Source organism: Diadema antillarum, unplaced genomic scaffold (assembly GCF_040938485.1).
Source record: "Diadema antillarum isolate AM-2024a unplaced genomic scaffold, OU_Dant_1.0 seq00000082_RagTag, whole genome shotgun sequence".
In the NCBI taxonomy this organism is placed as follows: Eukaryota; Metazoa; Echinodermata; class Echinoidea; order Diadematoida; family Diadematidae; genus Diadema; species Diadema antillarum.
The window spans coordinates 2,098,120-2,114,467 of NW_027271175.1; the positions used below are offsets into that span (position 1 = coordinate 2,098,120).

Below are 16,348 nucleotides of genomic sequence, written 5' to 3' on the forward strand. Positions count from 1 at the left end.
GGCGATAGGATTGCTGCTGTTAATTCACTGAGAGAATGTCTCAACGACATCAAAGCCTGGTCCACTGCCAACAGACTCCGTCTGAATGAAGACAAGTCTGAACTCATCCATTTCTCATCACAGTTTAGGAGCACAGTTCCTCTACCAGATCTAACTACTCGGGATGGGATTATTAAGGTCTTTGACTGTGTTAGAGACCTTGGCTTTACTTTGGACAAACACTTAACTCTTAAACACCATATCACAAACATTTGTAAGTCTGCATCATGGGGTATTTTCAAAATAGGGAAGATCAGGCGTCTGCTTGATCAATCATCAGCTGAGCGGCTCGTCCATGCCTTTGTCTCCTCCTATCTGGACTACTGCAACTCCCTCCTTGCCGGCCTCCCTCTTTCTCACATATCCCCTCTCCAACGTATCCAAAATTCAGCCGCTAGATTAGTCTCCCTTAGTAGGAGACATGACCATATATCTCCTGTTCTCCGCTCACTCCATTGGCTTCCAGTACATTCCCGTATTACTTTCAAGATCCTACTTCTGACGTACAAAATCACACGTAATCTTGCACCCATATATCTTCAAAACCTAGTCTCTCTCCGCTCCTCCTCTTCTGCCAGACCCCTCCGTTCATCTTCCTCTCTCCAATTACTTCATGGCCCACGTACAAAAACCCGTTATGGTGACCGAGCCTTCTCTTCCATTGCTCCCACTCTTTGGAATAAACTCCCTCTTTATATTCAGAATGCCTCATCTGTCGAATCATTTAAAATTCTTCTTAAAACTCACCTGTTTAATCAGCTGTAATTTTTTTTTTTTTTTTTTTTCTGGAGGCGCACACAGTTATCAATTATTGTCCCATTGTATCACATGTATTTTTCTTTTCTTTTCTTTCTTCTTCTTTTGTTACTGTTGACGTTAATTTTGTTAATGTTATTGTGTTTTCTAGTCTATTTGTATGAGCAGCAAAGTGCGCTTAGAAACGTCAGTATGAAGCGCCATATAAATGCAATTATTATTATTATTATTAAAAACGTATAAGAGTCAGATATTAACAAAATTATTATTTCTTTTATATCATTTACATTCCTCCAAGAGATCTCTCCAAGAGATCAATACAACAAAAAAATTCTGCTAGGTTTATGCTCTGTATTTATTCAGTTTTGTTATAGAATAAGAGGCCAAAGGGTTTATTGTCTTTGCTTGAGATAAGTATATTACACAATTATGAAGTCCAAGAAATACACATAGATTTAAAGCATATCCTTGCTTCCATGGATGTTTTGATGCACTATGTTGTATTACTTAAAGGTGCTCTTGAAGTTTGCTTCCTGTAGTATTAAAAACAGAAATGTATGAATTCTAGAGACTTTTTTGTTTCCTGTCTTTCTGACACCGATTATTTTGTACAATTCATGCAGAGCCTGCAGACAGTGTCCCCATTACGTGTCACCTGTCATACCGCTTAACTTCTTCGCAGTAACGGCCCTCTCGAGCGCCATCTGTGGCACACCTGGGCCATCGACGAGCAGCGCAGGTCCATCAGGAGCAGGTGGGAATAGTTCCAATCATGTTAGATTGTGTTTGCTGATAGGGGCATCTGTTGATGAACTTTTGGTTAGCAATCAGCCTACAATGTCCTTGAAGAACCTATATACATGGGATTTTGCTCAGTCCTTCTGAGAGCTGTTATCACAGTATACAGGGGGGTGAGAGTTAAGATTTTACTGTAAATATGGAAATTTTCGCGCATTTCACGCAACCAGAAACTAGCACAAAAATAAAAGTATGTAAATATTTTTGCTTGCCTTATGGTCCAGTAGTTGATGTCTTGATTCCGCGAAATTAAAAACACACAAAACTCTTCTTACCCTGTCGAGTGCGAAAAACTAGTCACACAAAAACATCCACTTTTACAGTTATCTGATTTCAGATTTGTTAACATTTATTTAATTTTTTTTTACTCTGCCCAAAACTCACTTTTCAGAATTTTTGGCTATTCAAATGCATTGAAATCTTCACAGTTTAATGCACTTCAGACTTTTTTTCCATAAGTTTCAGATATTTTCAGATTTTTATTTGTAAGTCCTCTCACACCCCTGAGGATATCACATTTACCTCCAAGCATGATTGTCGCATTAATATGCCTGAGTGGGTGTGTCTGAATTGTAGGAAATTAACTGTAGGTCAGGATACCATCTAGCAGGATACAAAATGAAAATTATGGCTATGCACAGGGGCATAAAAAGCAGAGCTGCCAATTTGTGTGTGTACACTATTTTTAGTCCTTCCTTCTTCATTGTGTGTAAATCTATATTCATATTTCTCAAAGAGTTGGGTCTTTTACTGTTGGGACTGATTGACGAATTGCTCATTGATGTAAATGTGCACTGATTACTGTAAAAGTGGTTTCTTTCGCGTACAGAAACTTTCGCGGTTTCCATCGGTGCCGACTTTTCGCGTGTGTTTAAATTCGCGGTCGGTAATGATAGCGTTGTAACAAGCAACGAGTTCAAAACATTTTCGCGTGATGTTAAATTCGCGGTTCAACCTCAAAGCGCGAAAATTGCGAAAATAAAACCACCGCGAAAGAAACCACTTTTACAGTATTCAGTGTTTTAGTAGTAGCCATGATAAAAGATCATGGGCTTACATACTCCGAGTACTTGGGTTGGACTCCAACTTATAATCTCCTGATCAGCAGACAGGCATCTTATCCACTAGACCACCAAGCTTCCACATGACAACCAGTGCTTGTTCTGATCTGTATAGGGTGCAGTGGGTACATGTACTGTGTATATATATATATATAAGAATTAATGAATTCTTACATCAAGTTATTTTTATTGCAACTGACTGACAAACTGCCCTTCATTTTTTTTATTTTAGATTATGGCTACTACTGAAATATTGTTGAGGCAGAGTGATTTTGTTGCAACACGCGTTTCCCATAGACACTTGCCCGAGTATATTCGGGACTCGTCCTCAACGGGTTGATAAGTGATGCTTACAAAACGTCAATGAAGGGCAGTTTGTCAATCTCAGTTGCAATACAAAACAACTTGATGCATGAATTCATATACTGTATACGCCGTATATTTCGCGAGTCTAAAATTTCGCGAATTGAGAATTCCCGACAATTTTGCTAGTGGTTAAATTCGCGATTGTGGAGTCCTGTACTGGAACGGAGAAGTGTACACGAGTACGTTACATTCACATTGGGATCAGAGTCAATATTTTCGTGTGTCTTTAATTCAGGAATAGCACCTGACTCGCGAAATTCGCGAAAATAAAAACCTTGCGAAATATTCGGCGTATACAGTATTTGAATAAAAATAATCTGTCAGCATTTTCAAAATAGAAATACACAAATGTTCATGCTCATCATTATGGCATAAACATAGGAGCCCTGTGAACTGCTTGTCCAGAAGCAAAGTAAGATTTAACTGTTTATCAGTCACTAGCGACTTAATGCTGCAAAAATGGTGTTGAAACTCTGATGTTATCAGCTTCATTAGACCCAAGATATGTTTAACTCTTTATGTGCCATGGTGGAAATCCCCTGTGTGACACATTATTCTGAGTCAACAACATAGTCATACTTTGAGAAAACGTTCTTTTTTTTTCAAATCCAAGTGACTTTTTTTTCAAATCCAAGTGACTTTTATAGATTTCTGTTGAGCTTGACATGTAGTGAGCAAAGTTGTAGAGAACATGCCAAGTTTTGCTTTCATGGAAATTTTACGTCAAATCTACGACTGTTTTTTTCTTTCAAATGGCCAGTAGCTATATATAGCAAAGACATGACCTTTGCACAGAAAATAGTGACAGAAACTTAGAATTTACACGCAAATCCAGTAGGGGACACCACATGCTAGTCTATCACCACATAAAAAGCAAGCTAAATATGAGAGGAATGGAGTCACAAGAAGTGCTTTCATTATACTGTCGTATTTGGTGATTTATCGATTGGTTTGGGCGGATTTGTGCGTCTGAGTAGAATATACATATACGAAGTTGGCACGCCGTCGACTGAGTTGGGCGTGGGAATGTGGCTCATAAAGAGTTAAACATGGATTTCTAGGTCTGATTCCCATCAATTGTGGTGGATGCTTTTGTAGTATCAATTCCTCTGAAGATTCTCATACCATCAAGTGAGAATGATAAGGACGTTCAGTTGCCTCGAACACTATATCTTTAGTGGCAACTTACAGCCCTTGTCATGCTCAGCTGACGATATTACAATTAGTTTTAGAAGTCCTCTGCTCTGTAGTTACTTCAGGCTTTCCAGATTCATTTGTGCATTGTACAATATAGGAGCTGCCTCTGGCTCTGGTGGTAGTACAGGACAGAGCAAAATTGTTGGGGGCGTGTCTGTACTGATGCCCCAGCCTCCTGCGTTCCAGTGCCAACCGTTCCCTTCCCATGTGAACTGCTACTGCTGTTCAGAGCTCATGCCGCTGCGGGCCGAAGCCGCAGACCTTCCTCCAATGAGATGTGAGTGACACAAAAATTTTTTCCCTCTCCATCACTTTCTCTCTCTTTTATTCGTCTGTTTATCTATCTCTCTATCTTTCTATCCATCGGACTATCCGTCTATCTGATATATCTATTATTCATATATCATTATTTATCTATCCATAATATGTCTATCTATTCATATCCATCTCTCTGTCTGTCTATCTATCTATTCATCTGTCAACCTGTCTATTCATTTGTCTATAGTAAATAGGTAGAGTAAGATAGGGCTGTGATTGGTTAGATTGCATGACATGATTATGGGAAAACTTTTGTATAGTAGCACGGTCGTGCCACTACACTGATCGCTTACAGCATGCCTACACTTTGTCTATGCAGAAATTTGCGCCGTGAGGGACGTAGTAGGACAAGGCCAAACCTTTCATCGAATGCGCGCGTAGAGCACTGAACGCAGAAAGTAGCAGCCTTTTATACGCAAGAGTCTACCCAGCTAGCAATGCGCACATCCGCGGCTGAGCTAGCTGTACATAAACAAGGTTATGGCTCTGTATGCAAGAAATCTATGGTGAGTCGAATGTTAAATCTAACAGTTAGTGCTTCTCCTGGGGCCTAGTCCTACAGAGAATGCATGTTGATCGAGGGACCTATTTACTATAACAATTAGGGCATGTTCTATTGATGCACCAGTACTGGACTATAGAACTCAAAATACTGAATTATCCCTTGTAAAGTTCTATTCACTGTGGCCTCAGTGAAACAAAACAGCACTCGGGATAATTTAGTACTTGTTGTTTTACAATCCAGTATAGTGCATCATAGAGCATGCTGTATGTGTATAATGTATCTCTTTATACCTCAGTCTCTCTGTTTCTCTCGCTCTTTCTTTCACATTTCAGCATTGTTTGTAAACAATACAACAGACACAATTGGATGAAATGGTTATTAAATTGATTGTTTTTTACTTTTTCTCTTACTCCTCTTGTCTTTGTCTTTCTTTTTTTCTCTCTTTCTACCTCTTTCATGTTAGCTTCATCTTAAATGCAGAATACCTTTGATTCATATTTTATTGAATGCAAGAATAAATCATCTTTAATTAACTTTTTAACAGAATGACTTAAGGAGCAGTCTTTGCCACGCAAGATGATACTCAGTGTTGTCTGATAGATAGAGAAGCTTACATTTCATATGGTAGATAACAAAATTCGCCCAACATCCATCCATCTGTCAGCCTTGATGATGTTTATCTTTTCCTTCTATGAACATTTCCATCTGAGGTGGTGTATGCAGGCGATACTTCTGCCACTTGTACTGGGGTTGCCGGAAGCACAACTGTTACGGCTGTCTCAACAAATTAAAAGGTCAGTGAAGAGACTGTGGGGAATTTTCGATACTTTCATGCTATGTAAAATGTATGACGGAATATAGATGGTCTTTCATTTATTTCATTTTCATCTATTTGTTTCCATATCCAATATAGATACGACAATTGCAAAATTGTTGGGATGAATGATCTTTACTCTTCGGGGATAGGGTACACTTCATAACAGGAAAAACAAACATTTTTATGGAGATGAATTCCTGTCTTTCTTTTGAAATATCAGAATTCAGTTAAGTATGTTATTTCACATTCTACAAATGGCCACTTGAAAATAGTGAAAATAGTGAAAATAAGCCGACAACATGCTTTCAATTTAGTAACTCAAGATATTGCTGTAGTGAAAGGAGTTACAGAAGAAATTAAATCAGTATTTTTTTCTTCCTTTTATTGGATCACAAAATTGGCAGATACTTTCTTTGAATCTCAATCTTGGGTCTGTTGTGCTTAGTTTGGATTTTTGTAGTAAAAAGGTTTGATTTCATGCTTCATTAAAGGTCTGTGGTTGGGAGGTGGATTTTTTGTTTTAATTGTATGTATGTTTGCGAATTGTTTTTCTTCAGAGATGCATTTTCAAGATCAAGTCTTGCATGACATTATCAACCGCAACACATTTGAGACTCAAGTATTCATTGTAAGTACATTTGTGATTCAGATGTAATAATAATAATGATTAATAATATTATTATTATTATTAATTGTTGTAGTAGTAGTAGTATCTCCATCATGTAGGTTGTTTATGGTGGCATAAGTTGATTCGTTTGTCCATTTGTCTATTTGCAAAATAACTCAAAAAGTTTTGAACAGATTTGTATAAAATTTACAAGAAAAGTTAATAATAACACAAGGAGTAGTTGATGTACAATGTAATTCTGATACTGATCCCGATGGATCCAGGAATTTTGATAAATTTTTGAAGGATTTTTATCTTTTGGCAAATAGGGCCAGTAAACTTTGGAGGTTAAGCTGGACATATTTGAAGATAATGATGTTAACGCAAGGCTTCTTTATCATTTGGAAATTATTAAATCTTAGAATGAATAAATGCATGCTAAGATGAGCACAGACCTCGATCACAGACACAGACCACAATCAGCACAGACCTCTATCTATCACGCAGATCATTTTCACTTATAAATTTATAAGTGAAAATGATCTGCCTGATTGAGGTCTGTGCTCTCCGAGTGTTTTTTTATTTTTAGTTACTAAGATAATGTGTGTTATACATGTAAATGGGATGTAAGTATTCAAATGTATTTAAAAGGAAAATTAAATAAACAAGGAAAAGTAGAAATTACGCGGTGCGTAATATATGTCCCCGCTGGAAGTAGCATTTTGTAGCAAAATGTACAATATAGGTAAAAAGATCAAGGTCAAAGGTCAAAGAAGTTAAAGGTCAAAATTCTGTGTAGAAGTTTTGAAGCCCTCACCTAGTGCCATCACATAAAGCAAACGGAATCGAAATCGGGTTAGAAATGGCGAAGGAATAGCATTTTGTAGCCAATGTTCAATATAGGTCAAAAATCAAGGTCAAAGGTCAAAGAAGTCAAAGGTCAAAATTCTGTGTAGAAGTTTTGAAGCCCTCACCTAGTGCCATCACATAAAGCAAACGGAATCGAAATCGGGTTAGAAATGGCGAAGGAATAGCATTTTGTAGCCAATGTTCAATATAGGTCAAAAATCAAGGTCAAAGGTCAAAGAAGTCAAAGGTCAAAATTCTGTGTAGAAGTTTTGAAGCCCTCACCTAGTGCCATCACATAAAGCAAACGGAATCGAAATCGGGTTAGAAATGGCAAAGGAGTAGCATTTTGTAGCCAATGTACAATATAGGTCAAAAATCAAGGTCAAAGGTCAAAGAAGTCAAAGGTCACGACTGAAATTCTGTGTAGAAGTTTCAAAGCTCTCATGTAGTGCTATCACATAAAGCAAACAGAATCAAAATTGGCTCATAAATGACAGAGAAGTAGCAAATTGAAGATTTTGATCACACACGGACGCACACACGGACACACGGACGGACACACGGACGGACGGACACACACACGTACGGAGCCCGTTTCATAGTCCCCTGCTCGAACTCGTTCGGCAGGACAAAAAGGAATTCATGATCCTCAGGTAAAATGAAATCTCTGAAGAAAAAAAAATCATCTGTAAATGGAATGAATTAGTAATCTGGCTTTATATTGCTAGAAATGATTCTTTCGTGTTCCTGTGGATCAATGGTCACTTGACGTGCAGTCGAAGGTATTTAGAATTTGCTTCTGATCTGTATTCTTTATACATTATTGTCAACTTGACAGTGATTACAATCATTGAAAAGCAACATCCTATTAAGCTGCGATCCCGAGTCTTTATCTTTCCTATATTCTTTCACAGGACTACATGAGGAGTCAAGGGGCCACTTCAGCCAAGGAGATTCTGAAGAAATGCATTGACAAGCTGGATGCTGGCAGCATTTCTTCACCTCGTAAGAGAGAAAAGAGTCCTCTTTATTTTTCTTTATACCCCCGCCAAACGAAGTTTGAAGGGGGTATATAGGAATCAGCGGACGGTCGGACGGTCGGTCGGGCGGTCGGGCGGTCGGGCGGTCCGTCCGTTGCAAATCTTGCGTCGCGAACTACTTCCTCAGTTTTCAACCGATTCCCATAAAACTTGGCACAGATGGGTGCCTTGGGTTGTAGATGTGCAAGACGTATTTTTTGACAGTACCCAAAAGTACGTTGCCATGGTAACGGCATATTATGGGCAAAAATGGGTACAAATCTTGCGTCGTGAACTCCTCCCACAGTTTTTGATCAATTTTTATGAAATTAGGTACAGATGTTCAACTGAATATGTTAATGTGCAAGACACATATTTCCGCAATGGCAAAAAGTGCGTTGCCATGGTAACGGCATGTTATTGGTAAAATATAGGGCAAAATGCTTCATGGCAAAACTGCTTCATCAGTGTTCTTCCAATTCTCATGGAATTCATATTGAATGTTTGTCTTAGGATATAGGTCAGCATGACACATTTCTTGATAGTGACAAAAAGTATGTTGCCATGGTAACAGCTCACATATTATGAGCCAAAATGATGGAAAATTTTGTGTTGCAAACTACTTCCTCAGTTTTTGCCCAATTTCCATGAAACGTGGTACAGATGTGTGCCTTTGGTTGTAGATGTGCAAGACGCATTTTTTGACAGTACCCGAAAGTATGTTGCCATGGTAACGGCATATTAATGGCAGAAGATCAAGGAAAGATCTTGCGGATTTAAGTACTTCCTCAGTTTTTTGACCAAAGCTTATGAAATGTGGTACACACCTTGATCTTGGTGGGAAGATGTGGAAGACATATTTTTCGGACGTGTCGGAAGCTGCGTTGCCATGGTAACGGCATATAAATGGCAGAAGATCAAGGAAAGATCCTGCGGATTGAACTACTTCCTCTGTATTCGACTGAAGCTCATGAAATGTGGCACACACATTGGTCTTGGTGGGAAGATGTGCAAGACATATTTTTTGGACGTGTTGGAAGCTGCGTTGCCATGGTAACGGCATATTAATGGCGGAAGATCAAGGAAAGATCTTGTGGATTGAACTACTTCCTCAGTTTTTGACAAAAGCTTATGAAATGTGGCACACACAATAGTCTTGGTGGGAAGATGTGCAAGACATATTTTTCGGACGTGTCGGAAGCTGCGTTGCCATGGTAACGGCATTTAAATGGCAGAAGATCAAGGAAAGATTATTCCTTGGGTAAGACTGTCGTCACGGGGCGGGGGTATTAATCACCTTCAGTGATATTTCTAGTTTTACTTGCAATCCATGAGTCATCGTAATGTGCATAGAACATAACTTTAAGGTAAATCTGCCTCCTACATCGTGTAGAGATCTATCTGATATGACGCTGGATGTTATTATTGTATGATACCTAAATATAGTGTTTTTTCACTGAAATTAACTTACACGCTGTAAAATTGTGAGTTTACCATGCTTACAAGCATTGTAATTATTTTACCCATATTGTTTTGTGCAGAGAGTTGCTGTAAGGAATAATTTTCTCTAGTCAACTCAATTGGGACCCTAATGAAGGTCCAAAAGACTGGACAGCCGAATACCTGTTGAAGAGTGGCTATGTCTACTTCTCCTCCCTTCCTGTTAACCCATTGAGGATGGTTTGATCTTTTCTACAACATGCATTTCCCATAGACGCTTGCTTGAGTATACTCGTGACTCTTCCTGTACGGGTTGGTGTGGGTGTTTATACATACATATACACACAAAGTGCATTAATTTGTGTAGTCATCATTAACTTCTGCAACTGCCAATTAATGTGTGTTCAACTTCATACCATCTGTTTGCTTCCTCAGAAACAAGGCAGCATAACTTGACAGGAGAGACACCGATGTGTTTCATGTGTGCCTGGCCAATCTTCAGGGACCTAGCTTACGAGTACAGAGTGTCTATTCCTACCTCCGACCTCCCTGGTAAGCCTCAGACTCTCAAACAATGGAACCCCTTTCCCACACCTGCCGGGTTGTACATGCACTTGACAGGGTTCAATAACATTGAATTTCCTTTGTATATGTGTGTGTGTGTTTTATGAATATCAATTTCAATGGACAAGATTTACATGTGGGTATATGCGATTGGAACATATATGGCAAAAGTCTGGACGTGCAAAATACTGTGATGAAGTCGAAACTGTCCCATAAATCAATCAATCATTCATTCAGGTTGTCAGGTTGTCAACTTTTGGCAGCTCAGTGAAATGTCATGCACTCAAAAGTAATGGACGAGTGTTGGAGCTGTATGTAACAAACAACTCATAATCCCATCGACACTATCTTTATGATTTGATTCTCAATGACGCATTTATCATCTCAACTTAGAAGAGGACAGTGCTTTCTCCATTATTATCCACTTGTGTTATTTCAGCTTGTCAATCTATCAATGTAAATAGTGATTGGTCATGAATGCCTTGGTGCAAGATTTTGTACTGTACATTATTTGTTTTATGCAAGACCTGAGACATTACAGATAGTGTTCGAGGTTGGTTTCTGAATATAATACAGTAATGCAACCATGTTTTCAGGAAAAGCAAATGATATCGGCTGTATTAGGAAGTGACTGATTGATGAAAGTAGTAAGTGATTGAGCATGCACTGCAAAGTATGTTTATTGTGAAATCAGAGGAGAACTATGAGTTTGAATAAAAGCATTTTATAGGAGTAAGTGCATATGGTTGATGTCACGTGAGAGTGCAATATTCAAAACTGCTTGACGCAAATTGCACACTTTAAAACAAAAGCATGTAGTGGTACTTTTTGAGCAAATAGTGCGTATTGAGCAGTTGGCCACGGGGATAAGCCACAATCTGTTAGGTGTTTGTATTGTTTTAAATATGATGCATTTCTTTGCTAGGTTCCTTTGATGTGGTAGTTTATTAATGTTGGAATATCATGTGTGTTGTCTTCCTTACATAATGCAGCCCACATAGCAGCGAGATCAAACTGTCACTGGGGGAAGAACTGCAGGACACAGTACAACAAGCCGCACCATGCTGCGTGAGTGTCTCTCTTTACCCCCTCTCCTGGGTCTGATGCTAGGGATTGGGTTTTCAGGATAACTTGGAGCCCATCAACCCTCATTGTATTAAAGCTTGCTGACTGGCTTATCAGACAGTGGCATACTGTCTGCACACATCAGCAGAGGAGGTCCTGAAATCTGATCTGTCATGGGACAGTAATAAATGATTGTGTCACTCAGTGCGAATATTGAGTCCCCCCTATTGCCATAACAGCTTGTTATACAAGTGAACCTCACTATAAAGAGGTCATATATAACAAAACCTTTGTATAACTAGTTGATTGTGCAAGTCTCTATTCTTTATACCATGTTTTCATTTTTGTACCCTGATCATAGTGAGAAACCTGATACGAAAAGCTAATTCTCCTTATTGCATATAGCCAATATCAAGCAATATCAGCTCGCGATACCGATATCTGATCGATCACTTTTGGGACATACACGTCCGGTTTTGCAGTTCTGGAAAATCATACCAAAGATTTTACGTAGTGTAGGATCTTTGATCCTACATTCAGAACGCACAGAACTCGTCATGCATGAGCAAACGTGGATCAACCTGATGACCAATTTCAGAGAATGTCTGTGTCGCGATTAAAGGATTTTCATAGTGAAAAAAATGTTCCTACGACAGGTAAACGAAGGGCTGGGCATATCTCCCTGTACGCTGCCACGAAGTGGCCTCTTTGCATTCAGGTCCACGTTCGGTGCAACTAGGCTGGGCCCTGGTCTGGGCAATGATTGCGAACTGGCCCAGATCCGTTGGTGCTCAGATGGAACACTTCTCTCCCTTCGTGCTTCATTTTGTCCGAAATTGTTCCAGTAAAAATATTTCGATGGGGCATTTGCAGTGCCATCTGCTAAAATTGCTCCTTTCTGAAAATGTCTCGAACAAATACACGAGTTTGACTTCAGGTCGAGGTGGTCTTTTCTGCGAAGCAGATTTTTCCACGCTCTCTGCTGAACTTTGTCTGTTGGGAACTTCACCCATGTCACGTCCTTCATCTATGGATATTTTCCATAATTTCGGCATTTGGCATCATCGGCCCAGCATTGGGCCGCTTCACAGAAAAATCTCATTTATCAAATGTAAAGTTACAGATTAGAAAATAACTATTAATCGCGAGATTATAAGACAGAATTTGATACGATCTTTGAATGCTAGTACTTCCGCGTTTAATGTTTATAAAAGTGTACATTTACACATTGCGCGTTCATAACCGGAAGTTAATCTCCCAAGAATTAAAGGTAAAAAAAAGTAGAGTTCCACACGCATTCAGATTCGGAGAGCTATATGCAATAGGGAGAATTGTGATGTTTTTAGGTCCTCGTTCTACAAAAATATATTTGCATGTGAACAGCAGATTTTTTATATTTCACATATTGAGTGTTACATCATTGTTTTTTTCTTGCAAATTTAACAATACCCAGACTATATACTTGCAACTGCTTACAGCTTATCAGACAAGTTGAAACGGAACACACTTAGATATTAATCCTACAATAGAACATTCAGTAATTTCACTCTGCTGGGTTTGCCAAAAGAGAAAGAAGGGTGCTTATTACTTTATATTATCTTTATGCAAATTGAATGATTATTTGTCTATTTGATTGTGTTCATTGTTTTATCTAATCATTCATTCTTTCATTCATCTCTTAATTCATTTATTTTTCTATCTGTCTACTTGTCTATGTTACTGTTTCTATAACACATACTCACAAAGCAGTGTATTTCTTTTCATCCCTCAGCAGCAATGTCTTTGTTTGTATTTCTCTACCCCACTGACATTTAGTTTTGTGAGGAGGAAAACAGTTGAAGCAAACAAAGTATTTCCATTTAAGTTTATTTGTTTTTACCATGAAAACAAATCTTTGTTTTACATACTGCAGAAACTTCAACCACATCTGTGATCAAACACGGTTTTGATTGAAGCAGTCAGCTACAGGTAGAACTGATAATAGCAAGAGTTCTGAGTCTTCACGTACCAATAAATGGATGGATGGATTCAGCTCAACCCATTGAGGACGAGTCCCGAGTATACTCGGGCAGGTGTCTATGGAAAATGTGTGTTGTAGCAAAGTCAGTCCATCCTCAACGGGTTAAGGTTTAAGAGTCTTTAAGCAGTACATACTAATTGCATACTGTTAAGTAGAGTCCTGATTTGTCATGGATATGATGAGTTCTGTCTTTCAGCATATTTTCAACTGATCCCCAAAATGTTATGGGCCACTTAAGTGATACATAGCCCCTACTTCATCGATCAATCTGCACTTCAACTCTAATCCAATGCCGAAATTTCCATGTTTGCTGTACATGCTTGTGATAATCAATTCACCTTACGAGAAATGTATAACATTTAGGTTTCCATTTGAAGACCAAATTGCCTTGAATAGGATACTTCCCACTGTGGAAGATGAAATAATCATTACATCAGTAACTGAGATAGCACACTTAATTTTTAAAAAATGGGAGGAGGGCATCAAGGAGTATCGACCTCTGCACAATATCAGAAAAAAAACAAAGAATTAAAGGACATAACTTTTCAAAGGAGAAAGTGAAATATTCATCTTCGATGTTTTGCTCCATGTGAAACAAGAATAAGGATTTAATGTAGACCAAAGGCAATTTGTTGTTTCTCATCATATACTTGTCTGAACAAAAATTAATTTGGAAGTACGATTGAAATTTCGAAGGCAGACATTTGAGAGCAAGAAAGGCGTTGACACACTGTAAATTCAGTGTGATTAATGTCCTTCTGCTTCTCTGGTGATGACAATCATTTCTGTCAGAATATGGGTACGTTGGTTGTACAATGTATCAGTTTTCATATTTCAGCTACCTTAAAGATATTTCAGATTTACTCAGCTGGAGTGAGTTCTGTTTTCCCCATGACTAGCATTGGTATTATAATGTATGAATAATCTTTCGTGTCATGGATATGTTTGCATGTATGTATGTATGTATGCATAATGTGTGTGTGTTTGAACACGTAATTCAAAAACTTGGCTAAGCCTAAAACTTGCTGTCAAAGAAATTTTTTTATCCTGAATGGATATAAACATGTGTTCATTCAATTGTATAAGTTGAAATTTATGTAAGTGAACGGGTTTTAGGCAGTTTGGTGTTTATGTATATATATATTCATAAAACATATAAAGATAGATAGATAGATAGATATATATGATAGATAGAGAGAGAGAGAGAGAGAGAGAGAGAGATAGGGAGAGATAAATAGATAGACATATATATTGTATATATACAATGTATAATATTTCTTGTACCAATTCTTTTTTTTTAAAACTTAGATTGGTACTGGCTGTGCATGAGAGAAAATTCTACAGATTGCCTTTCTTTCTCAAAGACTCATATTATATCTTCCGAGATCCAAGATATAAATGCTGATATGGAATGTAGCCTAGGATAACTGAAGCTGATGTGTACAAATGAATTCATGTATTGCATTTCATAATTTCTTGTGTTCAGAAAAAAAAAAAGAAATTGCCTTCTCAAGAGATTTGCTGGAAATATAAGGAAAATGGATTTTATCTATAAGCAAAGTCCAAAGTCACCATGAATTTGGTTTTAGCATTTTCATCGTCATATTAGAAGAAAAAGACTTTGTGTCATTTAGCTAGGATGATGCATTTCTCAGCATTGTGCAATATTGTTTGCCGAGTAGATAAACATGTACCTATTGAAATAATACTTGCTGTTTCCTTGGAGGTCAGGGAAATATGGAGTAATTCTTTTGCAGAATACCCATAAATCTGTCAAACGTTTGTAAGAAGTTGCCGCTGTGCTGGCGTAAATTGGACGCCGCCCTGGTTGGTTTGGAATTGAGGTCTGTGCTCTGCACAGCCTGTGTTTCAGTCAATATACTGAGTGCTAATGATCAGACTCTTAGTTTTATTGGTTCTTAATCCATTACGGCATGAAGACTGTAAGATGGTTGTTGTTCTTCTTTTTTTCCACAATGAATATGTGCTTTGTCAGGTTTATGATTCCTTGTGACAGCATGTTGAAGGATGGGTTCAAAAGTGGAGCCAAGTGCCAACGGGACCATGATGAATTGAGTAGTGTGAACGTGTTGCTCGAGAGGGCAGTGTTTACACAGACAGCCCTAAACATGCAATTAATTTCCCATTCTGTTGGGGAGCGATGACTGGTAGTGTGCATGCACCACATGCTTGGCTACGAATATACTGATATACCGCTGTCGTAAATCATCAAAAGCTGTTGGAAATGGCCCGTAACTTATCTATGAAACAGTACTTTAACAGTATGCTTTGTCATAGGAGTTTGCATTCGCATTGAAAGCATTATTATTAAGAATTAGCAACATTCCCCCAAGCCTAGCTAAAAAAAAAAAAAATACAACTTTGTAGAAAGAATAAAAAATGCATGTTGAGTTAGATTACCATTTCTTGATTTCTTATTCTAAAAAAGCAAAACAAAACAAAAACTAGGTATCAATTAGTACATGTATTGTTTTGTTACTTCTGTTCTCTTTGTGTGTATCTTTATTATTCCAAGACTTCTTTAGGCTCACTTCTATACGGGATGTCATTGACATATTTTGCAGAAATCTGTATTTCTTTCTCCATGGGGTAACATACCAAACTGGAAAAGTGCCTAAGATTTAGGTTAGTCGACATTATTGGAGTGATCGTGCAAGTGCTCGTCATAATTGTAGATGAGTCTTTCAGCCATATATTCACAAATGTCTGAATATTTTAGCAGTTGATACAATAGATTGTGACTAGATTGTAGATGTACACATTTTATGCAACAGCTCTTGACATGTGCAGAAATATTTTAGCTCATATACTTATGTATATTAGATATTCTAAACAGAATAATGCTTTAGTTATGATATGCATAATACTGTATATTAATAGTGTGCAATGCATATGCCACTTGGGGA

General features: G+C 38.0%; 1 protein-coding gene across 1 annotated transcript in view; it reads left to right on the forward strand.

Moving 5' to 3' along the window:
- Nucleotides 1-13,918, forward strand: part of LOC139726304 (E3 ubiquitin-protein ligase CHFR-like) — a 33,179-nt gene extending 19,261 nt beyond the window's left edge. The window contains exons 11-18 of the mRNA XM_071637372.1: nt 1,419-1,549; nt 4,315-4,494; nt 5,751-5,834; nt 6,415-6,485; nt 8,228-8,318; nt 10,208-10,324; nt 11,329-11,404; nt 13,314-13,918. Coding sequence (XP_071493473.1) covers nt 1,419-1,549; nt 4,315-4,494; nt 5,751-5,834; nt 6,415-6,485; nt 8,228-8,318; nt 10,208-10,324; nt 11,329-11,404; nt 13,314-13,350 — 787 coding nt within the window. The 3' untranslated portion in view covers nt 13,351-13,918. The remainder of the gene's footprint in view (nt 1-1,418; nt 1,550-4,314; nt 4,495-5,750; nt 5,835-6,414; nt 6,486-8,227; nt 8,319-10,207; nt 10,325-11,328; nt 11,405-13,313) is intronic.
- Nucleotides 13,919-16,348: the final 2,430 nt, after the last annotated feature.